General features: G+C 63.1%; 3 protein-coding genes across 8 annotated transcripts; 2 read left to right on the top strand and 1 right to left on the bottom strand.

Annotated features, from left to right (window-relative positions):
* The first annotated feature begins 1,443 nt into the window (after nt 1–1,443).
* On the top strand, nt 1,444–6,685 carry LOC118653057 (cytochrome b-245 chaperone 1). 2 transcript variants are annotated; one of them, XM_036303563.1, is made up of 7 exons: nt 1,444–1,514; nt 2,134–2,257; nt 3,221–3,262; nt 3,762–3,835; nt 4,379–4,475; nt 5,019–5,163; nt 5,527–6,685. In XM_036303563.1, exons 2-7 carry the CDS (start codon nt 2,173–2,175, stop codon nt 5,645–5,647), a joined length of 564 nt encoding a protein of 187 aa, XP_036159456.1. In that variant the 5' UTR covers nt 1,444–1,514; nt 2,134–2,172; the 3' UTR covers nt 5,648–6,685. The 2 variants fall into 2 exon arrangements, with proteins under 2 accessions (XP_036159456.1, XP_036159455.1); XM_036303562.1 differs by lacking the exon at nt 1,444–1,514 and adding an exon at nt 1,529–1,929.
* HEXD (hexosaminidase D) lies at nt 6,630–16,571 on the bottom strand. Of its 5 annotated transcripts, none has more exons than XM_036303554.1 (13): nt 16,432–16,571; nt 14,355–14,493; nt 12,754–12,863; nt 11,583–11,670; nt 11,166–11,330; nt 10,666–10,849; nt 9,832–9,903; nt 9,301–9,496; nt 8,533–8,615; nt 8,122–8,200; nt 7,945–8,046; nt 7,532–7,621; nt 6,630–7,111 (listed from the first exon to the last, which is right to left on the bottom strand). In XM_036303554.1, exons 2-13 carry the CDS (start codon nt 14,436–14,438, stop codon nt 6,772–6,774), a joined length of 1,593 nt encoding a protein of 530 aa, XP_036159447.1. In that variant the 5' UTR covers nt 14,439–14,493; nt 16,432–16,571; the 3' UTR covers nt 6,630–6,771. The 5 variants fall into 5 exon arrangements, with proteins under 5 accessions (XP_036159447.1, XP_036159449.1, XP_036159448.1 ...); XM_036303556.1 differs by having other exon boundaries at nt 6,630–7,036; XM_036303555.1 differs by having other exon boundaries at nt 7,945–8,019.
* Nucleotides 16,572–16,851: 280 nt separating this feature from the next.
* OGFOD3 (2-oxoglutarate and iron dependent oxygenase domain containing 3) lies at nt 16,852–25,158 on the top strand. The gene is made up of 9 exons (XM_036303560.1): nt 16,852–16,991; nt 17,535–17,752; nt 19,117–19,192; nt 20,247–20,289; nt 21,351–21,415; nt 22,097–22,153; nt 23,157–23,310; nt 23,954–24,077; nt 24,947–25,158. The coding sequence occupies exons 1-9, from the start codon at nt 16,918–16,920 to the stop codon at nt 25,081–25,083; spliced, it is 948 nt and encodes a 315-aa protein (XP_036159453.1). The 5' UTR covers nt 16,852–16,917; the 3' UTR covers nt 25,084–25,158.
* The last annotated feature ends 578 nt before the right edge of the window (nt 25,159–25,736 follow it).

The raw sequence follows: 25,736 nt of genomic DNA, 5'->3' as shown, positions 1-25,736 counted from the left end.
ATCTTGATGAATATTGGTAATAGCAAAAGACTGGACATAAATACAGTACCGGTAGGTAGGGGACTGAGTGAGTAAGCCCTGCATATCGTGCCTATTACCAATGCACTATATGTCAGCTCCCAGTGCAAACTCCAGTGCCTGCTCCGTGGGGAGGGAGCTGACGGTTACTTTTCTGGCCGGCAGGTGTGACGTTCCGCTTTGTCGGCGGCGCGTGCGGTGACGGGTGCGGCGGGTGCCGGGAGACACTGCAGGGGGAAGACTTTTCCTGCTGGTTGCGCGGGCTCCTTCCGCTCTCAGCGCTCACACTGCGTGGTGGCCAGCAGCCCCCAGCGTCCACCAGCGTCCCCTGGCGACCCCTTAAGTCAGTGGTTCCCAACCTTCTGGCCCTTTAAATACAGCTCCTCATGTTGTGACCCAACCATAAAATTATTTTCGTTGCTACTTCATCACTGTCATGTTGCTACTGTGATGAATCGTCATGTAAATATCTGATCTGCAGGATGGTCTTAGGCGACCCCTGTGAAAGGGTCGTTGGACCGCCAAAGGGGTCGCGACCCACAGGTTGAGAACCGCTGCCTTAAGTACAAGGGGGATTCCCAGTGGTTCCTCCAGGGCAGCGCCAAGCGGCCCCTCTGCCGCCCGGTGAGCCACAGCTAGTCCTCGCCAGCGAGGCCCAGATCGCGGCCCCGGGGTAGAGTGGGGTCCTCCCTGGGAGCCCCTTCATAGCCTGGGGCTTCTGCCTTGCTTCTTGCCATTCTCCTTTTTAAAAAAAGCATGGTGAAGATGAGACTCTATTTTTTATTTCTTTTTAAATATATTTTGTTGATTTTTTTTACAGAGAGGAAGGGAGAGGGATAGAGTTAGAGACATGGATGAGAGAGAAACATCGATCAGCCGCCTCCTGCACACCCCCCACTGGGGATGTGCCCGCAACCCAGGTACACGCCCCTGACCGGAATCCAACCTGGGACCCTTCAGTCCACAGGCCTCGCTCTTTCCACTGAGCCACACCAGCTAGGACGCTTCTTGCCATTCTCTATGGTCCAGTTTACTTCCCATCAGCCTCCTTGCTACAATCCCGTTAGTAAGTCGTTATATTAAACTCTGTTCAAAGTACCGTGCGGTTCTCCCTCCTGAACGGACCCTGTAAACACATCCACCCGCACACGTAGCGCTGCGCGTCTATGGAAGGAACGGGAGCACCTGTGCGGGGCCGTGCGCTCTCTGAGGGCCCCGCACGGTGCCGGGGCGGTTGGGGCGGTCCCTCAGCCCCGCTCCCGGGGGTAAGTGCGGAAGTCGGCGCCGGCCGCGTTTCCTCCGCTCCGTGCGCCAGGGTCCGGCCGTCGGAGGACGCACCACCGCTCGCCTCTGCCATCTGCACAGCGCCCACCTCCAGGCTCCCGAGGCCCGAGGCCCCGCCCCGGAAGCCCGCCCCGCCCCGCCCCCAGACCCGGAAGTGAGCGCCCGCCCCTCGGCCCCAGGCTCCGTCCCGCGCCCGCCGGTCCGCGTTCTCGGTAGGCGCCGGGCGGGGGCCGCCGTCGGGGGTGCGGGCGCGGGAGGCGACGCGGGGCTGCAGGGGCCCAGGCGGTGCCATCGCTGCGCGGGCAGGTCCCGGAGGGAGCGCGGCGCTGCGGCCGCCGCTGTCCGGGTTCGGGTTGACGTTGCAGGGACCCTCTGGGCGGCGCCCCAGAACCGGCCCCCGCGCCCGCGTCCTGCGGGCACCGGTCTGCCGGGTGCGCCTCCGCGCGTGCGGGTCAGCGGCTGGGGACGCACCGCGCAGCCGGTGCAGGGCAGACTCTGCGGAGATGAGACCTGCAGTTCCGGGTTTTGGCGGTACCGGCCCGGGGAAACGAGGGCGGTCCTCTGGGTTCTGGCGGGTCCCGGAGCCTGACGGCCACTGGGGCTCAGGTGCCTGAGACGGGTTTGCAGGTGAGATGGGCGGCGGAGGGCAGGGCCCGTGGACGGTGTGAGTCCGAGAGGGCGCGCAGCCCCAGCGCAGTCAGTGTCGCCGAGCAGAGCAGGGCCTCGCTCCCAGAGGCAGCGGCCCCCGGGCCCCGGTGATCGGGGGGGGGGGCCAGCTGGAGGGCCCTCGTCCGGCCAGTGGCCCCAGCTGTGCGTGTCCGCCCTCCCCAGCCGGCCTCCCGCTGAGCGTGGCGTCCGCGCGGCCCCGGGATGTACATGCAGGTGGAGACGCTCTCCAGTTCCCGCCTCCATCTGAAGAGGGCGCCGGGCATCCGGTCCTGGTCCCTGCTGGTCGGTAAGGGTTTCCATATTTCACCCCAAATAAGAAACGTCACTTAGAAATAGGTGAAAGGGACACTGGAGTTTTCCTTCCTTGTTTTACTACCGACCCCCAAGCACAGCGCTGCCCTGTTCCTTTGTGCTCTCCCGGGTTTGTCCTCGTCTGTGCTGTCATGCGTGATGTGTGTGTCTCGTCTTGTTCACCTGACATCCTTCAGTTAACACTGCATGCTCTTCTGAGCGCCCTTGTTACCCCACACACACTTTAAGAAATGTTTTTATTGGTTTTATAGAGAGAAGAAGGGAGAGGGAGAGATAGAAACATCCACCGGCTGCCTCCCGCATGCCCCCTGCTGGGGGTCGAGCCTGCAACCTCAGGCATGTGCCCCTGCCGGGAACTGAACCTGTGACCTTCTGGTGCTCGGGGCAACCAACTGAGCCACGTGGCCGGCCATGTTCCCCCTTTCGCTTGCCCTCGTACACCTGCTCGCGGGTGTCTGAGCTTCGCCGCAGGCCCACGTGACGCGTGACAGTGCGCCCTGTTTTCCCCCAAGTGGAGAGGCTGCCCTGGCCTCCATCCCCATCGCTGCCCATCAGAGGGCCCACCGGCTGGGCAGCTGCCCCGGGTGGCCTGTCTCCAGTCCTTTCCCATGACCCTGCACGTGGCCGCCTCCGTTTCTCCTCAGCTGTTGTGTTGTGACACGTTACGTAGTCCTGTCTTCATTCCATACCTTATACCGTCGGGGTAACCCCCACTGGCTCCTCCGTCCGACTCCCAGTCAGCTCCAGGTCCTCACGGAGACGGATGTGGCACCTGCATGCTGTGAATGGCACGTGCCATGCTTGTGAAGGAACTCCCCGCTTCTGAGCCTGGTGGTCTCTCCCTGCTCCCCGCCCCGCAGCCATGGCTGGTCCTGGGGAGGGGGCGGGCCCTGGGCTGGCGTGGTCCCACAGCGAGGTCCCTGCTTTCTCTTTGCAGGAATCCTGTCCATCGGCCTGGCTGCTGCCTACTACAGTGCAGGTGAGAGGCAGCGTCTGCTCCCGCAACTTCCTGGCTCTTTGGAAAACAGAGAGAAGCAGGAAAGCCCATCATCGGTGACCCACCAAGGCCCAGCCTCGGGGAACGCCGCCCGCCCCTCTGCCTCCTGGGGGCCCACGGGCACAGCCGCACCGCTGTGTGCTGGTGGCTTCTCCCTCATGCCCGGCACTCCTCACTGTGTCTTGGGCATTTTCCTGGGTCAACAGAGATTCCCCGAGAGGGTGCTCTCTTGTATCTGCTTAGGCTCTGTTCCGGGTTGAGCCATACTCTCAGGCCCCCTCCTCTCCCCTCCACAAGCCATGCTGTGATTGGCAGACACCCGGCTGCCTGCCTCGAGTAGACGCCAGAGGGAGCGGGCAGAGCTGGGGCAGCGTGGCCCTGAGCGTCTGGGAGAGCGGCCGCCCTGGGGGGAGGGACCCCTGTGGGCCCGCAGCCTGCGCTCTGCTGCTGCTCTCACGGGCTGTGTCCTGTTTGTCCCCAGATAGTCTGGGCTGGAAGATCTTCTACGTCACCGGCTGCCTGTTCGTGGCCGTGCAGAACCTAGAGGACTGGGAGGTAAGGCCGCTGCAGCTCGGCTCCCTGCTGAGACCAGCGCAGGGCTCCTGGGAGCCTGGGTTCGGCCCTGGTGCCTGTCCGGCGTTGCTCCTGGGCCCAGGAATCCTCGGAAGCCTTTTTCTCCTAGAAGCTCTTCGTGGCTGTTTTTGCCCAAATTCTTTCCTCCCGAGGTCGCCGCAGCGCAGAATGAAACGGGGCCAGTCCGCTTCCTCGGTGGCCCCCCCTCCCTTATCCCTCTTCATGACCCTTTGAGCTGCCTGCCCTGTGCTGCTCTCTGAACCTGCTCCCTCGTGGGTGACCTTGACCACTGTCCTTGTCCTTGAACACCTGCCTCGAGGCCCCAGGCCCCTGCGCTCACTCCTGGCAGGGTCTCGGTCAGGCTGCAGGGTTTGGCTTTGGCAGAGCAGCTTGGGCACTGGTGTTGGGTTCTCGCTGGGATGGGAAGGGCGAGGGTGGGACAGTCGGCAAGCCAGGCCCTCTGGGGTTCGTGTGGGCGGCTCCTGCCCAGCGGCCAGCAGCCGGTGACCCCGTGGCCGTTTCCAGGAAGCCATCTTCGACAAGAGCACCGGCAAGGTCGTGCTGAAGACGTTCAGCTTGTACAAGAAGCTGCTGACCCTCCTCCGAGCAGGCCACGACCAGGGTGAGGCGTTGGGACTGAACGGGACACGGGCTACCCCGGGCTGGATGGGGCAGCCAGGGCTGAGTGACGGCTGGAACTGGGCCTGAGGCCTGGGTCCAAGCTGGCTGCTCGGTAATCAGGGTTGTATCCCGCCTCGGGGGGGATGTGGGGGCCCCTCGACACGGCCTGGCCCGAGGCTACTGCCAGGCAGCCCCAGCTCATTGCCCGGCCACTCAGGACCAGGAAGGCACTCTCAGCCATTGGGGAGATGAAGCAGAAAGACGGGGGGACAGGCAGGCCTTTCGAGGCCACGATGGGCCAGATGTTCCTTCTTATCAGACTGGCCGTGACCCCACAGCTGCAGGACCCTGCGCTGTGGCCACTGACCTGTGACACCAAAGGTCGGGGTCTGGCTGTCTCCTGGGGTTCGGCCTCGGACACAGTGACCGACGCTTTCTGCTTCATGGCAAGCGTGGCATAGCCTCTGCAGAATGGCCCGGAAGTGACCGCGCCCGCACCCAGGTGGGGGGACGCTGCCCCTGACCCGCCCGCCCTGCCCCCCAGTGGTGGTCCTGCTGAATGACATCCGGGACGTGAACGTGGAGGAGGAGAAGGTGCGCTACTTCGGGAAGGGCTACGTGGTGGTGCTGCGCTTCTCCACCGGCTTCTCACACCCCCTCACCCAGAGCGCCATCATGGGCCACCACAGGTGAGCGAAGACGGGGCTGGACTGGCCAGGGCTGCTGCCTGGGCCCCTCGCCCATCACAACAGACGCCCAGCGTGGCGGGCACAGGGGAAGAGGACCGTGGGGAGGCTGGGGCAGGCGTGCCCCCACCGCTAGGCGATGTCGGGGTCCCCATGAGGACAGGCAGAGCATGGGGACCTCAAGGGGTTCCAGCGGGACAGGGCGGGGCAAGGGCCAGGTGAGGATGGGCACCAGGACGGAAGGTGCTGGGTCCTGGTGGGGAGCTCTCGGGTGTGGGAGGTGCATGGTTTGGGTGAGCAGCTGTGGTCTTTCTGGATGCACCTCTCCCGTGGTAACCGCCCTCCCTCCGGTGCCGCCCGGCCCAGCGATGTGGAAGCCATCGCCAGGCTCATCACCAGCTTCCTGGAGCTGCACCGCCCGGAGAGCCCCGAGGAGCCGTCTCAGAGCAGTGACAGCGAGGCCGACAGCCCCGCCGAGCAGGGCTGACCGGGAGCCCGCGGCCGTGGATCTGATGGTGCCTCAGCAGGCCAGCCTTCCTCCTCGCCACCCAGCTGTGTCCCCAGCAGCCCCTGGGCGGGGCCCTGGGCCACTCCTGCTACTTGCTGCTGCCCTCTGCATAGAGCCACGGCTGGGCTCCAAGGCGCCCGGGGAGGGTGTGGCCTCGGATCTGCCTCTGGGAGCCAGGCGGCCCCAGCCTGGGCGGTGTGGGCGTGAGTGCGGTGGGTGGCGTGGCCTGGTCTGGGCTTATCCACCCCACAGCCAACCAGCCGGGTGTGCTCCAGCCTCTGAAAGGGGAGGGGGGGCAGGCTCCCCAGGGCATGGCCTGAGGCTGGTGTTCCTGCACCCAACTGAGGTTGGCCACACGGTCCCTGAGGCATTCAGCTCCAAGGTCACCGCCAGGCTTCAGCTTGTCTTGGACCAACCAGGATGGTGCTGTGCTGTCTTGGGGCAGATCCCCTCCCATCCCGTCCCCTCAGCCCTGGCAAAGCCTGCTTGGCAAGAAGAGGTTCTCCCAGCCTCGTGCACTGTTTCAAGCTGGGACCTCGCTCTGAGACGCCAGATGCAGCTTCTCTAGAACCTGAGAAGACCTGTCAGCCGGGCCCCTTTGTGGGGCAGGAAGTGGGCTGCACCCACGGAACTGGGCACCGAGCACCAGCAGGCAGAGCCTGGATCGCCCATGGGCTGCGCTGCCGGGTGACATGGACCGTGGTCTCTGTGGGTCTCCCTTCTCAGCAGGGGCTGCGACCAGCCCTTGGCTTGAGCACAGGTGGCTCGGACCTGCTCGAGTTGGGTTCCACATGAACCGCTGTACCGAGCTGTGCACGTCTGCTCCCCTGGGGGCTGAGAGCCTGCTTGCCCCCCCCACACACACCCCGGGTGGGACTGTTGTGGACCCTCCAGGCCCTGTGAACACCTGAGTGCAGCCAGGTGGTAGCGAGGTCGGTCACATTCCTGCCAGCCTGACCTCTAGCTTCTACTCTCTTTATTTCACGAGAATTAAAGTTCTGCGTGCAGATCAGTGAACAGGTCCTACGGGCGTCTCCTCCCGTCTCAGCCCCTTCTCCCCATGACCACCTGCGCCGAGGGGCCTGCTGCCTGGTGTCCTGGGCTCAGCAGGAGGCGAGTGTTGGGCAGACAGAGCTGGACGGGACGGGGTGTGCCCCCATGTCCTCAGGGGCCCTGGCCTGCGCGGGGCCGGGGCTGGCTGGTGGGGGTGGGGGGCTGGCGGCCTCAAGGTCCTGCAGCAGCGCCTGCAGCTGCCCCAAGCTGGGGTGCACGTTCTCCTGCAGCCACTCCTCCACGGTGCCCTCGGGGAAGACGCGGCGCAGGGCGGCCGCCAGCTCCTGCGCGAGGCCGCTCCACCTGCCCAGGAGACTGAGAGCCCGGCAGCCGTGAGGATCCCGCGCATCGGAGCAGTCCATGCCTCGGTTTACCCATCCGTGCAACACGCTGTCGCATTGTTGGGAATCAATGACTGAGGACACATTTTAACATCTGAACCTGGGATTTCCTTAAGACCTACACCCATCAAGGGTGCACAGCACTGACACTCAGCAGGGACAGTCTGCACAGAGCCCAGTGCCCAGAGGCCTGGCTGGCAGGACCCTGTCTCCTTGGTGCCAGGGAGGACGTGGGCTCATGCCAGCTGGTGGGCCAGGATGGGCCCCGGTGGTCTGGCTCCACAATGAGCCTGGACCCTGCCTGGTCATTCTGGTCACCCTCCCTCCTCAGGCTGGGAACACGCTGGCTTCACTAACGTTCAGGGGCACCTGGGAATCCAGGCTCGGGACAGCCGGTGGCCACAGAGCACAGCCACCGTGTGGCAGAGGACGCCAGCTCCAGGGTGGGCACGGCGGGGGCAGGGGCTACCTGAGCGCCTGGGGCTGGATGTGCTGGATCATGACCGGGTGGATGAGCTTCCGCCTGCGGTGGTAGGGGCTGAACCAGCCTGTCACGTACCTGGGGGAAGCGCCACACAGGTGGGCCCCGAGGACGGGGGCCAGGAAGCCTCGGGGGTTTTCAGTGACACCTCTGAGGCCATTCCAGTCTCCCAGACATTTTAACAAGTTGTTTTCCCCCCAGAAAGTTTTGGTGCAGGATGGGCAGGCCCTCGCCTTGGGTGTGTGTGTGGGGGCACTCCACTGTGCCCCCTCTCCCCTGTGCCCACACTCCCCTGTGCCCCCTCTCCTGTGCCCCCCCTCGCCCGTGCCCACACTCCCCTGTGCCCCCCCTCGCCCGTGCCCACACTCCCCTGTGCCCCCTCTCGCCCAGGCCCCGCTCACCTGTCCATCTGCAGCATCTCGTCCACAGAGCTGCGCAGGTGCAGGCTGACTTGGATGACGAGGGCCAGGATGTCACTGCCAGGGAAGGAGCCGGTCCCCTCGCTGCACAGAGAACCCAGGCGCTGAGATGGGGCCAGGCGTGGGGGGGGGGGGGCAGCGCGGAGGCTGGGGGGTCACCTCAGGACGCCGGCGATTTCCAGGCTCGAGATCCCAAGCAGGTGCTGCACGCGTGCCCTCACGTCCTCAGTGAAGCCTCCTGGAACCCAGCAGAGGTGGCAGGTCCGTCACCGCTCCGGACACATCACGGCGCTCCCGTGGCGCCCACCTCCCCAGCCCACCAGCACCAGGCGCCGGGATGTCCCTGCAGCCGAGGCAGAAGCACCGTCCTGCCCGAGGCGGCATGGATTTCTTCTCGAGGTTCACTGTGTCCGGGCACACGTTCCCCTGACCTCCTAGCCTGTCTCGGGTTTAGGCTTGGGAACCTGGCTGCAGTGGCGGGTGGTGGCGAGTGGGGCAGGAGCCTCGTCCCAAACCACTGAGGAAGGCCACAGCCTAGCCCCGGCCTCCAGGGAGAGCAGGGCACCTTACCGTGTAGGAGCGACTGCAGGCAAACGGCCAGCGACGGGATGCCCACGGGCAGCAGCTCACACAGCACAGAGAAGTGGTCGTACCTGAGCCCACAGGAGAGGGCGCTCAGCTCCCGCTCCCGCTCCCGGCAGCAGACGCTGGCACCGGTCCCTGCACCAGGACGGCACCGAGAAGCGTCTGCAGAGCTGGCTGCTGCCTCGGGAAACACCCCTGGCTCCCGGGTGTGCAGGCCCACCCGCCGCCCAGCCAGGCTCAGTGCTCTGTGGTCGCCACCCTGAAATCCTCAGGGTTCGGCTTTGTGAGTGAGGGCGAGGGCATGGCTCCCCTCAAAGGCCCTGCCTCCAGCTGCCGCGGGTCCGCTTTCCCTGCCCTTGGTGCCTGGCCACCTGCCTCTCCCCTGGCTCCAATCCCAGGTGGGACTTGGCCGGGACCAGGGTCCTTTCATAGCTCAGATTTGCAACTGGTATGAGATCGTGAAGAGCCAGTTTCTGTCCTGGTCCCCACTGTGCATGAGTCGCTGCGTGTGGCCTCCCAGAGGCTGCAGACGTGGACGGGCACGCGGGTCACAGGGCGGGGCCAGGCGGCAGCATGCCCTGGGCAGAGTTTGGGGGCAGCTACAGGGTGTGAGGGACCCTGGCTGCTCCCCCGCCATCCACAGAGCATCTGCCCTTCCCTCCCGGTCAGAGCCCAGCCTGCATGGCGAGGAGGGCGGTGTGTCCTGGCCATGGGAGCTGCCTCGCCCTCCAGGACGGGCTCCGGGCTGCTCACCTCTGCCAGCCAGTCAGGATGATGCCCTGCAGTGTGTCCTTCCGCCCTTGGGCCGCCACCTGCAGCCACTGCAGGTTGTTCCGGAGGTGGTGCTCGATGGGGGGCAGGGCCTGGCTCGGCCCCGTGGCCCCCTTGAAGGCGCTGGCGGCCCACAGCCGGGGGAAGCCGCACTGCCGGTACTTCTCCATGAGGAGGGCTGACGAGACAGCGAGGTGCCTGGGCCAGGGCCGAGGAGGCTGCGGCCACCAAGCCCGGAACACGTGGCCCAACACCGCTGTGCGGAGGGAAACCACAGGAGCCCACGCCCGGCCTGGACAGCGCCCGCTCAGGGAGCCCACCTCCCGCCCCCACAGGACAGGCCCTCCCGTGAGGACCGGCCACAGGACACGCAGGCCGCTCCCTGGGACCCGGCCCCCCAGGGAGAGTCTGTGGTGAAACAGAGGCAGCTCAGGCTCTGATGAGCCAGGAAAGAGGCCCCGTGTCCCCCCGGGCATCAGGTGACAGGGCCTCCCCCAGCGACTCGGTACTGACCCTTGCCCTGCACGTCCAGGTCGGCCCCGTAGTCCCAGAGCACTGGCTCCACCAGCTGCGGCACCCCAGACGCTGCGGGCGAGAGGCTGTGAGTGCCGGCCGGCGGAACGCCCCGGCCCCCGCTGCTTGCATGAAAAGGGGACACGCACCATCTTTTCTACACGCTCCACACTGCACTGCTCACGGTGGAAATGCCACGCCAGGAGCCAGCCAGCCCTGGGACGGCCCGGCCCCAGGAGCCCTGACCCAGCCCCGCGGCCCAGCACTCCCCTAGGGGCACCAGGCCCACGCGCAACAGGAACGTGCACTAATTGGACTTAATTGTAACAAACCCAAGTTCAAACCCAGGTAATAGACCTGGAGGAGGGAAGACAGGCCCAGGGGGCCACGTGTGGGTGCTGGCTGAGCCTTGCGGAAGGTGGGCCTCCACGTGGGCACCGCACCGTCCCAGCTCTGGCCAGAGTTGTGAGTGACCACACCAATCTCCCGTCTCCGCCCAAAGCCTCAGGCCAGGACCTCACCAGCGTCCGTGCAGGGGAGGCCAAGCGGACAGAGGGCCAGAGGGCGGGAAGCAGGGCTCCCTGTGGCCCAGCCGCCCACCCCCGATGGCCAGGGCCCCGGGCCTCATGGCCACCCCAGGTCGGACCCAGTGCTCCCATCCTCCTGCCAGGCTCTAAGGTGCCTTCCAGGGGGAGGGCGCCTTCCGTGTGAGGACATTTAAACCGTGGCCGACGGGACTGTGGATGGCAAAGCTCCACTGCGTTTGAACTCAGTCCCCTGAGCAGACGGGGCTCAGCAGCAGCTGGCGCCTCCTCCTGTGGACGCGCCGCTGACCTGACAGCTGGTCTTCAGGGATGTCCCGCAGCATGTCGTCCCACACCAGTGGCGTCGTGGCCGGGTGCCGGGCCTGCACGTGGCTGGCCACGGCCCTCATGTGGGACAGACACAGCGTGGCCGTGGTGTTCTGCTCCTGCTGCAGCCACTGCCTCGAGGCCTCGCCCTCCCCGAGGTAATAGACCTGGAGGAGGGAAGACAGGCCCGTTGGCCTCCAACCCGCCTGGGAGCACCCAGGGCCGGGGCACAGGCACGGGGGGCACAGGCACGGGAGGCAGCGGCAGTGGAGGGCGACCTGCCTCTTCGCCGAGACCTGAACTCCCCCTCGAGGGTCCCTTCCATGGCAGCGCGAGGGGAAGAAGCAGATGTCCACCACGCCTGCCCTCTCTATCGTGGGCGTGTGGACGCATGGGCTGTTTCCCCCCGAGGTGGGGGGTGGCCTTGACGTGACGACACGGGAGCCTGTGGACCTGGGGGCAGAGACCTGACGCAGAACCCACCTCGTCGCAGCCGATGTGGAGCCACCGGGCTCCCGGGTGCAGCTCCAGCACCTGGTCGACCATGGCTCCCACCAGCGCCAGCGACTCCGCCTCGTGCGGGTTCAGGGTGTTGGGGAAAAGCGCCACTTCTCGGAGGTGGGCGAGAGCCTCATGCTTCAGCACAAACTGCAGGAGGGGACGTAAGGGGGGTGCTGGTCTCACGGGGAGAGAAGCTCACGCCTGGACCGGACAGGCCGCCTCTGGGTTCAAACTTCCGACAGTGGCTGGAGGTCCCTGCCCAGCAGGTCTGACCCTCAGCCGGGCACGCCTGTCCGCAGGGGCTTCTGAGAGCCTGTCCCTGCAGCGCCGGCTGCTTCCAGCCGATGCGCCCCCGACCCCCACACCTGGGCGCAGGCGACGCCCGTCCAGCCCACTTACCTCCATGTGCCCGAACGTCTGCACCAAGGGGACCACCTCGAGCTCGTGCGCGGCGGCCAGACGCAGGACCTCCGTGACCTCACTGGGGCTGCGAGACAGGGTCCCAGCTCCACTCACACTCCCCAGGCCTCCTCGCCAGCGCCCGGGACTCTCCCGAGGAAACTACGCGGCTAACACCGAAAAGCTCCACAATATCCTGGGGTTTCAGAGACGCTCCTGCTCTAGGACTTGGGCCGTCACGGCCTCAAGTGACATTTGCTGTTTACCAGCTATTCTCACCCAGACCCCAGGACGCTGCAGTCCCTGTACCAGAAACTGCCACGCGAGGAGTCATGGCAGCGCAGGTCGGCAGGCGGGCCGAGGGCAAATTCCCCGCGGGTGTTAGTGCAGCCATGACCTAAAAATGGCTTCTACGTTATTAAACGGTTCAGAGAAATGTTTCCGTGTCCACTAATGGTTTTGTTGGGACACAGCCACGCCCAGTCATTCACGTCACCTATGGCTGGCCACGGCCCTCACATGGGACAGCTGTGGTAACAGACCAGCTGGGCACAGCCTGAAATGCTCCCTGTCTAGTCTTTTTTTAAAAAAATGTATTTCTTATTGATTTCAGAGAGAAAGGAGAGGGAGAGAGATAGGAACATCACTGATGAGAATCACTGACAGCCGGGCATGTGCCCTGACCGGGAATTGAACCGTGACCTCCTGGTTCATAGGCTGACGCTCAACCATGGGGCCGCGCCGGTCAGGCTGGGCTGTTTGTTACTGATTCACATGGACACCGTGATCTCGAAGCCCGCGGGGGGCACCCGGAGCACCATGTCCGATGTCATGAACTCAGCTTCTCCCCTTTAACCTCCACCTTCCCATGGGGACCCGCTGTGGCCTCGGGAGCGGCCTCCTCCCCCTGCCTGGTATCTGTCAGAGCTCCTCCCCGCCCTTCACACCTGGGGCACCAAGATCACGCCCCGTGGGGATCACGGCTTCGCTTACTTTCTCTACTATTCTGTGAACTCGTTTTATGTCTATAGCTGAAGACGTGCATTTAAAACGACAGACGGGATTATCTCACTGTCGTGAAATTCTCGCCTGCCCTGCCCGAACCCCCAGGTTGCCGCCCCCACCCCTCCACCCCGTTTTCTCTGCAGGTGGTGACCCTCGCGGGCAGTACCTGTACGCATGCGGGGCCCTCAGCAGCTTCAGGGGACCCTCGTAGGGAAACGTGTCTTCGTACTCGATGAGGAGGCCGTTGGCGCCCAGGGCATGGAACAGCGGGAAGATCTGGGGAGAGGGGTGTGAGCAAGTGACACGGGCAGCACGCGGCGTCTCTCGCTCTGCACACGGGTCTCTGTCGGACTCCTCTCCTCCCTGGAAACTGTCACCTGGAACGTGTGCTGTGTCATGTCAGTCAAACTCTCTAACGCAGTGACATGTTCAAGGGACACTGGGCGAGGGGACCACTCGCTCTACAGCAGCTGCCCCGGAACAGCAGCTCATGGCGGGTAAGCTGGGGGGAGGCCGGGCCAGCAGGGCAGGCGGCCACAGTCAGAGAGCAGCTCACAGGAGACGGGGGGCTGGCAGGGCTGGGGTGGGTGGTGTGCGGCTGGAAGGAACCTTAGAGGAAGTGGGGCCCGGCCGGCGTGGCTCAGTGGTTGAGCGCCGACCTATGAACCAAGAGGTCACAGTTCAATTCCCGGTCAGGGCACGTGCCTGGGTTGTGGGCTCCATCCCCAGGGTGGGGCGTGCAGGAGGCAGCCAATTCATGATTTTCTCTGATCATTGGTGTTTCTCTCTCTCCCTCTCCCTTCCTCTCTGAAATCAATAAAAATATATTAAAAAAATAAAAGGGAGCATAGTGGCTGGTCCTGGCTACCTCACAGGCCCCCTCCCCCCTCCCCATTACGCCATCTTTATTTCAAAGGGTATGAACTCCTGCCCTCAAGGATTGCTAGGACTAGGTCGTGTGTGCGACACAGAGCTGGGACCTCCTTCCCGTCTGGCGCCACGCAGGGTGACAGCGGCGCCCTGTGGGCACCAGGGAAGGCCCCCTGCAGATACGGGAACAGCAGCCTGTGCCCAGGCGAGGGCCGTCCCAGAGCTCGTCTGACTTGTCCACTCCTGTGGACATTGGTGGCAAAGCGTTCTTTCCCTAGAGCAGCGGTTCTCAACCTGTGGGTCGCGACCCCTTTGGCGGGCGAACGACCCTTTCACAGGGGTCGCCTAAGACCATCCTGCATATCAGATATTTACATGACGATTCATCACAGTAGCAACATGACAGTTACGAAGTAGCAACGAACGTAATTTTATGGTTGGGTCACAACATGAGGAACTGTATTTAAAGGGCCAGAAGGTTGGGCACCACTGCCCTAGAGCCTGAGGCGTTCTGAGACAGGCTGCAGGGAAGGAGGGCGTCAGCTGGGAGGAGAAATCAGCCGTAATGCTCATAAAACCGTAATCGGTAATTAACTGTAAATTACAAAACCACCGACACCCTCACCTGACAATGTCTGCAAAGACCCTATTTTCAAACCGGGTCCCGGTCACAGGTGCGAGGGGCCAGGGGTTGAACGTATTGTTTTGGGGGACACATTCAGCCCACGGTGAAGAGGTTGGGTGTCTCTTCATCCTGTTTTTCCTTTGACTCTCCTGGCTGCTCTGTGGCCCAGCCAGGCCCCGCGGCTGAGCTCTGAGCACACATTTCTACAGGACACTGCCCGCACCTTTAGAGACCAACCCGGGGGCTCCCCTCGAGGTAAAGGGGGCTCCCACCTCCGAGAGGTACGAGACCTTCGGCGGGGCTCCTTTAAGGTCCAGGTGCACAAACCGCATCTTGAACGGCGAGGAGCCCGACATCTCGCCGTCTTGGGGGAAGTCACACGACAAAGACCTCTTGTCCCGGCCCTTCTTCCTGGTAGAGAAAGTCAGAGTTAAGAGCGAGCCCCCTGCTTCCTGTCCAGCTCAGCTACTAGCGAGGAGGAAACTCACTCCCCCAAACTGGCTCCCACATCAAGGCGTGTGTCTCAGTGTGATCACGGCTCACACATCAAGGCGTGTGTCTCAGTGTGATCACGGCTCACACATCAAGGCGTGTGTCTCAGTGTGATCACGGCTCACACATCAAGGCGTGTGTCTCAGTGTGATCACGGCTCACACATCAAGGCGTGTGTCTCAGTGTGATCCGCCCCTGAAGTGGACCAGCACTGGTCCCCTCATCAGAGGCTCTGGTCTGGTAACACGCGTGCCTGCAGGGATCCTCCCGTCTTAAAGGCCCTTCATCCTCGAAAACAGGCAGGTGTCTCCAAACACCATGTCAGGCCCCACAATACGGCTTAGTAGAAAGTTTATCCTCAATTTTACTTTTCATTGGATAACATCACGAATATTTACGTTTCTAGAGCTGACGTCAGCCGCTTGCATGCAGAAGCTGCAAACATTTCCTCTAGGTCAGAGAAAACTGCCCAGGATTTAAAACAGGCCATGGATTGGCATGTTGAATAACTACATTGTTCACCTGAAACTCCTATAATACTGCATGTCGACTGTACCTGAATTTTTTTAAGGGCAAAAATTTTAATTGTTTGGAAAATGGATGAGCCACACGTGTCTCAGGGCTGGCTGGTTTATGCTGATGTGAAGGGAGTGTTTGGATGACAATGAAGCAGCTGGAAATAGTGAAATTTTTTTTTCTACTATAAGAGCACAGAGGATTCATGGGAAAAGAAACCCTTGCTATATTGGTCACAGATACAGTTCAGTAACTCCAACTACGCCCCCACACAGGCTCATAAACCTGGCCTTGAGGAGTCTGTAGTGCAGAGGGGAGACAAAATAGATGCATCCAGAAACCAATCCACTTGATGTCTTTTAAAAAGGAATTACAGCCCCAGCCGTTTGCTCAGAGGTTAGTGTTTCGGTTTGATTCCAGTTAAGGGCACGCATCTTGGTTGCAGGCTCGACCCCTGGCCCTGGTCAGGCGCCTGCAGGAAGCAACTAATTGATGTGTCTCTCACATCGATGTTTCCCTGTGTCTCTCCCCCTCCTTCCACTCTCTCTAAAAATCAATGGGAAAATATCCTCAGGAGAGGATTAACAACAACAACAAAGAAATTATATTCAAGACAATCTCAGTGACGAAATTCTTAAGGCAACTACCCAGCCAAGGGGGTAGATGAAATGTATGAAAAAACATTCTGAAAAACGGCAATGCTTTTCAAAGCTGAATTGTTTTAAAATCTTACAAACCAAACCGACTTTTCAACGAATAGATTTAAAAGAGTCACTTCGAGCTGAGAACTCTGCATGGTCACGTGTGCGTCTCCTACTCAGACAGAAACCCTGTCACCCTGTAACAATGGGGTAAAAAGAGCGGCGACTGTTGCACGTGAGGATTATTTTTTTATTATTGATTTTTAGAGAGGAAGGGCGAGGGAGGGAAACATTCATGCTCTCCCTACGGGCTGCCTCCTGCACGCCCCCCACTGGGCACTGAGCCCCTGGCCGGGAATCAATCAACCTGAAACCTTCCGGCCGGCTTCCTGCTAAAATGCAAAGGAACAGAAGCGAGAAGTCAGCTCCAGTTCGTGAGGCGAATTCCTTTGCTTCCCTCCTGCGAGAAGCTACAGAAATGAGATCATTTCAGGGACTTGGGCCGCTGTCCCTGTTCGTTTCCGCAGTTCTGTGGCTGGTTCCGCGGCTCCCAGGTCGGGGCCCACGGCCCGGAGTGGCCTTCGATGGCACCCCCGTCCCCAGTGCCAGGACTGCGGGGCAGAACTCTTTTCAGTCCGACAGGCCCTGGACGGTTTCCTTCCTACCCCCCCGCCCCCATCCCCATCAGTAAGTGACTCACCTTCCTCAGACTCACTTCTCATGAATGAGCCTCATTGCTAACTCGGCTTATCCAGAATCCTAGGTGCCTCGACAGGGCTGGTTCCGACTCAGTCCCGACCCAGAGGGCCTGCGGGTCCCCTGCTGAGCACCATGTGCCGGCGCTCGGGGTGGCAGACCCCACCCAGAGGGCGCGGGCGCTGGAGGAGGGCGCGGACCCCGGGGAGGAGGCGCCGGGAGGGGGAGGCGCGCGGCACCCAGAGGCTCGGAGCTCCGCGGGTTCCAGGCGGGCGGGGCGGGGTGCCTGCCGGGTGCGCGCCCGGGTCCGCTGGCAGCGCTCGGCTGGCGATTGCTCGGGTCTGGCCGCCAGCCCCGGAGTGGACGGCCGAGCGTGTCGCCCCGCGTCCCCGGCCGCGCCTGCCTCGCGCTCCCTCTCGCGCCGCTCGTCCCGGCTCCGGCGGCTCCGGCGGCTCCCGCGTTCGGCCCGGCTCCGTGACGGGCTGGCCCGATGGCGCCTCAGCGGAGGGGGGCGCCCAAGGCGCCCGAAGGCAGCGGGACGGCCGAACGCAGGCGCCCGAGCAGGTACTGGCAGCCCGGAGGGAGGGCGAGAGCTCGCCGGCAGCGGGCCGAGCCGTGGGCGTGGCCGGAGGGGGCTGCCCGGTGGGCGTGGTCTGTCTGGAGGTGGGCGGGGCCTTCTGATGGAGGCGGGGCTTCCCTGGGAGTATCGTCCAAAAGAGGGCGTGGTCTGTCGGGGCGGGGCGGGGCTGTCGTGTGGGTGGGTGGGGCCAGCAGAATCCCGCCCCTTCCGGCACCCTCAGTCAGCCTGGCAGCCCAAAGCCGGGGTGGCTTGGGCCGGGGATCACGGGGTGGAAGGAGGGCTCCCCGCCCGAAACCTTTACTGACCCCCAACCCCGTGTGTGGCGATGGCTCCACGCCGGACTCCCCACATTCCCACCGCACTCCACCCCCTGGCAGGTCCTCTGTTGATTGACAGTAGCTCTGACCGCGGTTAGTGTAGGGTCAGGTCAGGGCTGTGAGCCGCGGTGGACGTGCCTCTGGTCGCCATGGTCTGCCTTCCCGCCCACGCCGGTGCCGGTGGGGCCACGGTGTGCGTTCTGTCCTCAGCATGAAGAGTGCCCGGGCGCCGCGGGAGGTGCGGAGGAAGTGGCTGAGAGCCGCCGTCCTGGGGGCTGCTGCCGCGCTCGCCGCACTCCTGCTCTGGGGCAGCCCGGGGGGCGATGACGGGGTCACCGAGGTCCTGGCTCGCCGCGGTGAGGTCCTGCCCGGCAGGTTCATTGAGGTGCCCTGCTCGGAGGATTATAACAGTCACCGGCGATTTGAAGGTAGGTGGCGCCCTGGGGACCCAGGAAGGGGCGGCGCGTTAGCAGGAAATGCGGTGTGTTTAACATGCGTATCTTTTGCTACAGGGCGACGGTGGGGATCAGGTGGAAAGGGTGGGGGTGGCAGGTGACCTTTGCCCCTCCCCGGGTTTGTTACGCACACCTGGGCTGGGGAGTGCCGGTGTTTCAGGCCCTGCGCAGGGCAGGCCCGTTGGTCACCTTGGAGGACCTGGGAGGCCGGGGCCAGGGCTTCGCGGAGGCCCCTCGCTGTGGCTGCTGCCCGATGGAGGAGGCTTGCCTGGAGGGTGCACAGGATTGGAGCGAGAGGACTGCGGACGTGGAAACCAGCAAAGGCATTGGCTGCAGAAACGTGCAATCGGGAACGTCAGTCAGAGGCCCTACCCTCACCTGGGCGCCGGTCCCATCGTGGGGCCCTCGGCTCTGAGAGGCAGGAGGAGGGCGAGGTCAGGGTCTGGTTAAGGGCCGCGGGTTGTGTCCGCAGGTGCCCCGAGGCCGAGAGCCGGCGGGTTCAGCACCCTGGAGAGAGCGCCGACCTCGGCGGAGCGGGGCCTAGGCGGTGAGACCCGCGCCCTCGGGCCTCCGGCAGCTGCACATTCCCGCTCGGTCCCCTGCTCCGTGGATGCTGTCTCCGTTTGAAAAGCCGCAGCCTGAGCGGCCGGGTTTTACAGGCAGAATTCAGTTTCTCTCTTAGAGCAAGGCTTGGAACGTGAACCAAGGAATTGCCAGGTCCTTCCACCAGGGGGCGCTGTTGGGCTGCACATAAGGGGGTGTAACGGGACGGAATGCAATGCGGGGTGGCGGGGGGCGGGGGTATTCGTGCCGCTGAGCGCGGGGAAGGCGCGGGCCCTGTGGGTGGCGCTTCTTAGGTGGCCTTTCCCTCCGAGGCCCAGGGTTCAGGAGACCTTTTTCGGTGGCTGGAGCTGAAGAGAAGTTTGCTTCCCACCCATTTAATACTTCATCAACATTACACACCGTTGGAATGTGGGGGGGAATTCGTGTTTAATGGGGAGGGGTATCAGGTTTGGGAAGATGACCAAGCTCTGGGGCTGGGTGGGGTGATGGCTGCACAACCATGCGCGTGCGCTTTATGCCATTGAACTACCCGCGTAAAAACGGCTAAAGCAGCAGGTTTTGTGACGTGTATTTTACCACAATAAAAAAACAGCGGGCGTGTATGTTACAGCCTCTGGGCAGCCCTTCGCCAGCCCTCTCCTCTCATAGGGGAGAGAAGCAGGAGGGACTCCTCACGCTGGGGGCCGCATCCCACAAAACCCCATTGTCCCCGGGAGGGCCTCCCACAGGCTTTGTTATCGGCTGACCTCTCACCCAGGCTCCTCTCTCTCCAGGCTGCTCCCCTACCAAGTGTGGCCGCGGCATCACCGACGCCGTCATCACCAGGGACGAGGCCCTGCGGATCCGCAGGTAGGACGGACGCACCCTCACACCCTCGAGCTTCTGTCCCGAGCCAGCAGGAATCTGGGGCTGGGGGCGCGGAGCAGGAGGGGAGCTGAGAATTCCTACTAACAGGATGACTTAGAGAATTCATTTACAATTTCCTGTGTGCTCCCAAGACAAGGGTAGGCGTGTCTGGGTTCCAGGAAAGGCTGCTGCCCGCTGTGAAGCGGGTTCCTCCCCGGAAAGCGGTTCTGACCCGTTCGGGTGGTCGGGTCGGGTGCTGCCTGCGTAGAGGCTGGGTGTTCGCCCACAGCAGGGGGTCACTCCGTACTGGCTCCATGTCCTCGAGAACTGGGTGGGGATGAGCCCTTCGGCCACTAGCAGGAAGTCTTACTCAGAAGCAGGTGGGTTTTTCCTGGTTGAAATTTTAAAAACAGGATTTTCACGCTTAGACTTTCCGATGCGCTGTTCAGACACAGAATGTCTTTGGAAGCGAGCGGTGGGTGGGGTGGAGGCTCGCCCTTGGGCTGCGGTCAACATGGTTGGCGTCCGCAAGCCGCAAGCCACAAGCTGGACGCTGAGCGAGTCCCGATGGGAGGTGCTCCCGTCCCGTTCCAGACGACGCTGTGGGCTCTTTGGCGAGGGCACTGGCTTAGGGTTGACCTTCCGGGCAGCTTGCTGGGCGCTGCAAGCACCTGCTCAAGGCACTGGAGGCTCTTGCCTCCTCGTGGTCGGTGGTCCTGTCAGGTCAGCAGGGCCACCGCGCGGCCTCGACTCCCTGACCTGGGGGTCCCAGAGGCTGCCCCCCAGCTGTGGAGACAGAACAGGGACCCCCTAGGGGCAGTGCAGCCACTCAGCACAGCAGACGGCTGTGGAGCCCACTTGTTCCAGAGCCGTGTTCTGTGTTGTCAACAGATGATAAAACATCGCCGTTCACTCACTCAGCTTTGGAAGTTGAGCCGTGGTCTCACCATGTGCTTACAGCCTGTTCGTGTTGCATTGATTGTGGGGGTGGCACTTGCTTAGCCATATCGTAGGTGAGGTGACTAACAAGTTTGACCTAAAATGATCTTTCCCGCAGCATAGCGGAGAAGGGGCTGTCCCTGGGAGGATCCGACGGAGGGGTGAGTTGTATGCGATTCCTGCTTCCGTTTTCTCTTGGCTCCTTTGTTTAATAAATGTCTTTTTTTTTTTTTTTTTTAAATATATTTCATTGATTTTTTACAGAGAGGAAGGGAGAGAGATAGAGAGCCAGAAACACCGATGGGAGAGAAACATCGATCAGCCGCCCCCTGCACATCCCCCACTGGGGATGTGCCCGCAACCCAGGCACATGCCCTTGACCGGAATCGAACCCGGGACCCCTCAGTCCGCAGGCCGACGCTCTATCCACCGAGCCAAACCGGTTTCGGCTAATAAATGTCTTTATTTATGTCAGAGAGAGGGAGGGAAAGGGAGAGAGAGACAGAAACATCGATGAGAGAGAAACATTGCTCGACTGCCTCCTGCACCCCCCCTACGGGGATCGAGCCCACAGTCCAGGCATGTGTCCTGACCGGGAATCGGACGGGACCTCCTAGTGCATGGGACGTTAGATTGAAATCTTGTTTCCTTGCGATCTCATTCGTTTGAGATCTCGTTGGCTTGAGTTCTCGTGTGGTTTCCTGAACATGGGTCCTCTGGGCGCGTGGAGCGCGGGAAGATTCCTTCTGCGTGGTTTGCTGACCCCTGAGTTCTGGCACCACCTGCACCTGACCCAGTCTCGGTGTAGAAACTCCTCGCCGACTCATCCACAGACTTTGCTGGAATGTCTGAATATGCCTGTGATCACCTGCCTGACCTTTTTTGAATATATATTTAAAGAAGAACGATTTTAAATATAATAATGTTACGTACAATAAACATTAATATTTCAAGTAAAATTATTTTAAATATAATAATACTAGAGGCCCAGTGCATGGATTCATGCACCAGTGGAGTCCCTTGGCCTGGCCTGCGCCCGCTCGCAATCCGGGACCCCTCAGGGGATGTCGGACTGCCGGTTTTGGCCCAATCCCTGCAGGCCAGACCGAGGGACCCCACCGGTGCACAAATCCATGCACCAGGCCTCTCCTATGCATATAAGATCTTTGGTTAATCTCCTCCCGCCCTCCCCTCTCACGCTCTGCTCTGCCGTCTCTTGCAGGCGTCCATCTTGGACTTGCACTCGGGCGCCCTGTCTGTGGGGAAGCACTTTGTGAACCTGTACAGGTGAGAGTCCATGGGGCGGCGGCCCCCTAGGCGCGACCTGAACTCGGGGTCTGAGCACTCCTTGGCAGGGACACCAGCAAGGCTGGCATCGGCGGCTCTGAGTCCTGGGTAAACCGTGACATGTGCCGCAGGAACGCGGGCCGGCAAGGACCGGAAGGCGTGGCCCTTCTCAGAGGCAGCTTCCTTGTTCTTCAAGCTTCAGGGGCCGTCTAGCATCGGGACTTTCGGGGAGCTGGGACCTGCTCAGGGCTCAGGCCCGGGGCCACGGGCGAGCAAGAGAGGTGAGGCCGGCCGGCTCCCCGTGAGCCGTGTGAGCCTCCGTGGGGTCTGAGGGATTCTGACGGCTCTCGGGGCCAGGAGAAGGCCAGACACCCGCAGCCCCGTGACCAGCACCCTCCGTGGGCTCGGCCGTCCGGCTCCCCGTGAGCCGTGTGAGCCTCCGTGGGGTCTGAGGGATTCTGACGGCTCTCGGGGCCAGGAGAAGCCCAGACACCCGCAGGCCCGTGACCAGCACCCTCCGTGGGCTCGGCCCCCTGGCCCCCTTCCTGCCCTTTATCCTCAGGTGTCGCTGTACAAACAGATCCGACCTGCAGGCCCGGCAGCTCTCAGGGGCCTGTGGGCCGCCTGGGGAAAGACGGAATCTCACGGTGTGGCACGCGTTAACACTCCTTACTCCCTCAGGTACTTCGGGGATAAAGTGGAGAACATCTTCTCAGAGGAGGACTTCCAGGTGTACCGGTGAGGAGGGCCAGGGCCGCGTGGTGGAGGGGCCGGGCTGCGAGGGGGGGCGGAGCCAGGCAGGGCCGCCTGCTGCCCAGCATCCCAGCCCTCGAGCCAGCTGGTGTGTTGGTGAGCACGTGGCACAGGGCAGCACACCTCTGTGGGTCCTGGTAGATGGTCTCGACCACCAATGACCCATCAGGGCCCCGGCCAGGAAGCAGCGGCCAGTGCGAGGCGGGTCACAGAGCCAGGCAGGCCCGCAGCCTCGTCACGGCCCCACGAGCAGCTCCCTGGTCCTACAAGAGCTGGAGACAGAACGTCGATGTCTGAGTGAGACATCGATCGGCTGCCTCCTGCACACCCACACAGGACCGAGCCCGTGACCTGGGCATGTGCCCTGAGCGGGGATCGAACCGAGACCTCCTGGTTCCCGGGCTGACGCTCACCCACTGAGCGGCACCACCAGGCGAGATCGGTGTTCCTGCTGAGACATCTGTGCGCAGTCAGGGCCCTTGCCGGGCGGGAGTGTCCTTAGCTGGGGGCCGGCCCGTGGTGTGGAAAGGTCGGGATGATGGACACGGTCGTGCTCAAGCCGTCCCACTCGGGATGTCATTTTAGGACCTGGCACAGGGTTGCAGGTGTGCGGCCTGGAGCCCAGCCCCCTGGACGTGCCAGGGAGGTGCCTGTGTCCCCGTAGGCCAGCCCCTGGCCATGCACAGCTCACCCTCAGTCCAGGCCTCCACGCTGCCCGGGAACCTGTGGGTGTGGGACGGGCGCTCACCTCCTGCGCTGCCCGTCTGTCCCGTGGCACTGCCCAGCCGGCTGGTGCCGTGTCACTCCTCCAAGGGGCTGGTCCTCAGGGTCCGGGTCTCGCACACGATGCCCTGTGACAAGGGTGCGGGGCGCTGTGTGCATGTCCATCTTCTGCCTTTCTCCAGTCCAGCCCCGGGTGGGCACGGCGGGACCGTGGGGAATCCTCCCCTCCGAGGCCACCGGCTCCGCTGACCATGTCCTCCCGCAGGGACGTGCGGCAGAAGGTCCAGCTCGCAATCGCCCAGGCCTTCGGCATCAGCGCGTCCTCGCTGTACCTGACGAAGCCCACCTTCTTCTCCCGCATCAACAGCACGGAGGCCCGCACGGCCCATGACGAGTACTGGCACGCGCACGTGGACAAGGTGGGCCTCCGGGCGGCTGGCGGGGGGCACGCACCAGGCGCTTGTCCACGGCCACCCCCGCTCGGCTCTGCCCAGGCGTCCGTGTTCTCTATGGGATGCACGTTACCTTCTTCTTGTTGTTTTCGTGTGTGTGTATTTTTTTATATTTTTTTTATTGATGTCAGAGAGGAAGGGAGAGGGAGAGAGAGAAACATCCATGATGAGAATCACGGATCGGCCGCCTCCTGCACGCCCCACCCTGGGGATGGAGCCCGCAACCCAGGCATGTGCCCTGACTGGGGATCAAACTGTCACCTCCTGGCTCATAGGTCGACGCTCAACCACTGAGCCACACTGGCCGGGCGACCCTGGTTTTTAAAAAGCTTTGCTCCTCCCCCGAGAAAGCGCAGGAGCTCTTGTCGTCGCCGCCCTCGCCCTGTGCGGCCCTCGCCCTGCGCGTCGACGTGTTGGCCGTGGGTCCCGCACCTGCTACTCCTGGGGGCACGGGCCGGGCTGTGACTGTGCGGGATCCCAGGCTGGGCCAGACGTGGGTGCAAGGAAAGCGCCCCTGAGGCAAGGCAGCGGGAGAGCCTGGTGCCTGACACCCTCGCGGGAAGAGCGGGTGCCGGCTCAGCTCAGCAGTGCCCCTCGCCCTCGCCCGCAGGTGACCTATGGCTCCTTCGACTACACCTCGCTGCTGTACCTCTCCGACTACCTGGACGACTTCGGCGGGGGCCGGTTCGTGTTCATGGAGGAGGGGGCCAACAAGACGGTGGAGCCCAGAGCAGGTGGGACGTGCAGGCGGCCCTGGGTGGGGGGTTTTCTGGGGCGGGCACCGCATTTATGGAGCACCTGCTGTGTGCCCAGCTTTTCCTGGATCTGTGCCTGCTGGGCTGAGACCCCTGGGGGACCCATCTGTCAGAGGGTGAGGCAGCGTGTCCTCAGGCTCTGCTGTCCCGGCCGAGTGGCTCCCACGACTGCCCGGCCCCCCTGCACCCTGCACCCGCCCTGTGCTCCGCCCCGACCCTCCCCAGCAGGGCCCAGCAGCTAACAGTATCAGGGAGACTGAGCTTAGGGCCCTGCTGCCCCCACAGTGGGACACGGCACTGCCATTGACCTTGCATTAAGCACACGGGTCATCCCCTCCCTCTGGGACCTGTCGGGAAGGAAAGCCAGGTCCTCGGGGGGAGCGTGCAGTGCCCCCTGGGGCTCCCGGAGGGCATTTTAAGCCCAATAAATGCTTGAGTAGAACTTCTGTATCGTGAGGCCCCACTGTAAGCCACAGTGTTATCACAGACCCCCCAGCGTGGCCCCAGAGCACACACACACCCGCCACATCTCCTGGTGCCCGGACAAGGGGCCTGGGGTGCCCTTGCCCTGCCCCGAGGGCCCACCCACCACTCCCCCAGATGCTGCGGGTTCCCTCCCTCTCGCCCTGCTCCCACGTGGGCTGTCCCGTGGGCAGGCAGTCCCGGGGCAGGCAGTCCGGGGGCAGGCAGTCTTGTGGGCAGGCAGTCCGGGGGCAGGCAGTCCGGGGGCAGGCAGTCCCGGTTGCTGTGGGCCTCCCCCCGCCGCCTGGGTCGTGGTGCCGGTTCGGTAGGATGCAGGTTGCAGAGGCCACACATGGCCGGGGTCACATCTCTCTCCTCCTCCCCAGGCCGCGTGTCCTTCTTCACCTCGGGGTCCGAGAACCTGCACCGCGTGGAGAGGGTCCACTGGGGCACCCGCTACGCCGTCACCATCGCCTTCACCTGCAACCCCGACCACAGCATCGCTGACCCGGCCTTCACGTAGCACGGGCCCCACGGCGCCCTTGGCCGAGCCCCTCCCCTCTCGTCCCTCCCATGGAACAGGTGCCTTACAATCAGCTGCGTGTGACTGGCTAACGTCTCGGTTGTTTCACCTGCGAGTAGGGAGCCAGCCTTCTCCCCGCCCTGTGTCTGCTCTGGGTGCTGGGGGCACGGCCCCTCCCTCAGGACGGCTCCCTGTGCCCAGGTCGGAGTCCCATCGCCTGGGACGATGCCCTGTGGGGCCACAGCTCCCTCGGGAAGGTCCCAGTGAGCAGGGCCTGGAGCCCAGGACCTGAGACACCAGCCGAGGCGTCCCGTGAGGACACCCTCCCAGAGTCCAGCCCCATGGCCCCGGGCAGGCCTCGGGACAGCAGGCTCACTCCCGGAACCAAATGCACAGCCCGGGACAGCGGTGACACAGCTGCAGCAGAAAGAGCAGCTGGAGGCCGAGCTGGGAAACTGACCCTTAGCCCCCAGGCCCTGGGGCAGGTGCAGGGCACAGGTCACCTCTCTGGTCCACCCCAGCTCCGGGCTTCCAGACCAACCTGGAGCTTCTCACCTTGATCTTGAGTTTCCAGAACAGAAGGTGTAGGGCCCACGGCCAGCCCCGAGCCCCTCGGTGTGGCCCCCATTTTCCCACCGGAAGGGGCCCTGCAC

Source organism: Myotis myotis, unplaced genomic scaffold, assembly GCF_014108235.1.
Source record: "Myotis myotis isolate mMyoMyo1 unplaced genomic scaffold, mMyoMyo1.p scaffold_m19_p_38, whole genome shotgun sequence".
Taxonomy (NCBI): Eukaryota; Metazoa; Chordata; class Mammalia; order Chiroptera; family Vespertilionidae; genus Myotis; species Myotis myotis.
The sequence above is the reverse complement of the archived record's forward strand: the minus strand, read 5'-3'. Positions and strand labels throughout refer to the sequence as shown.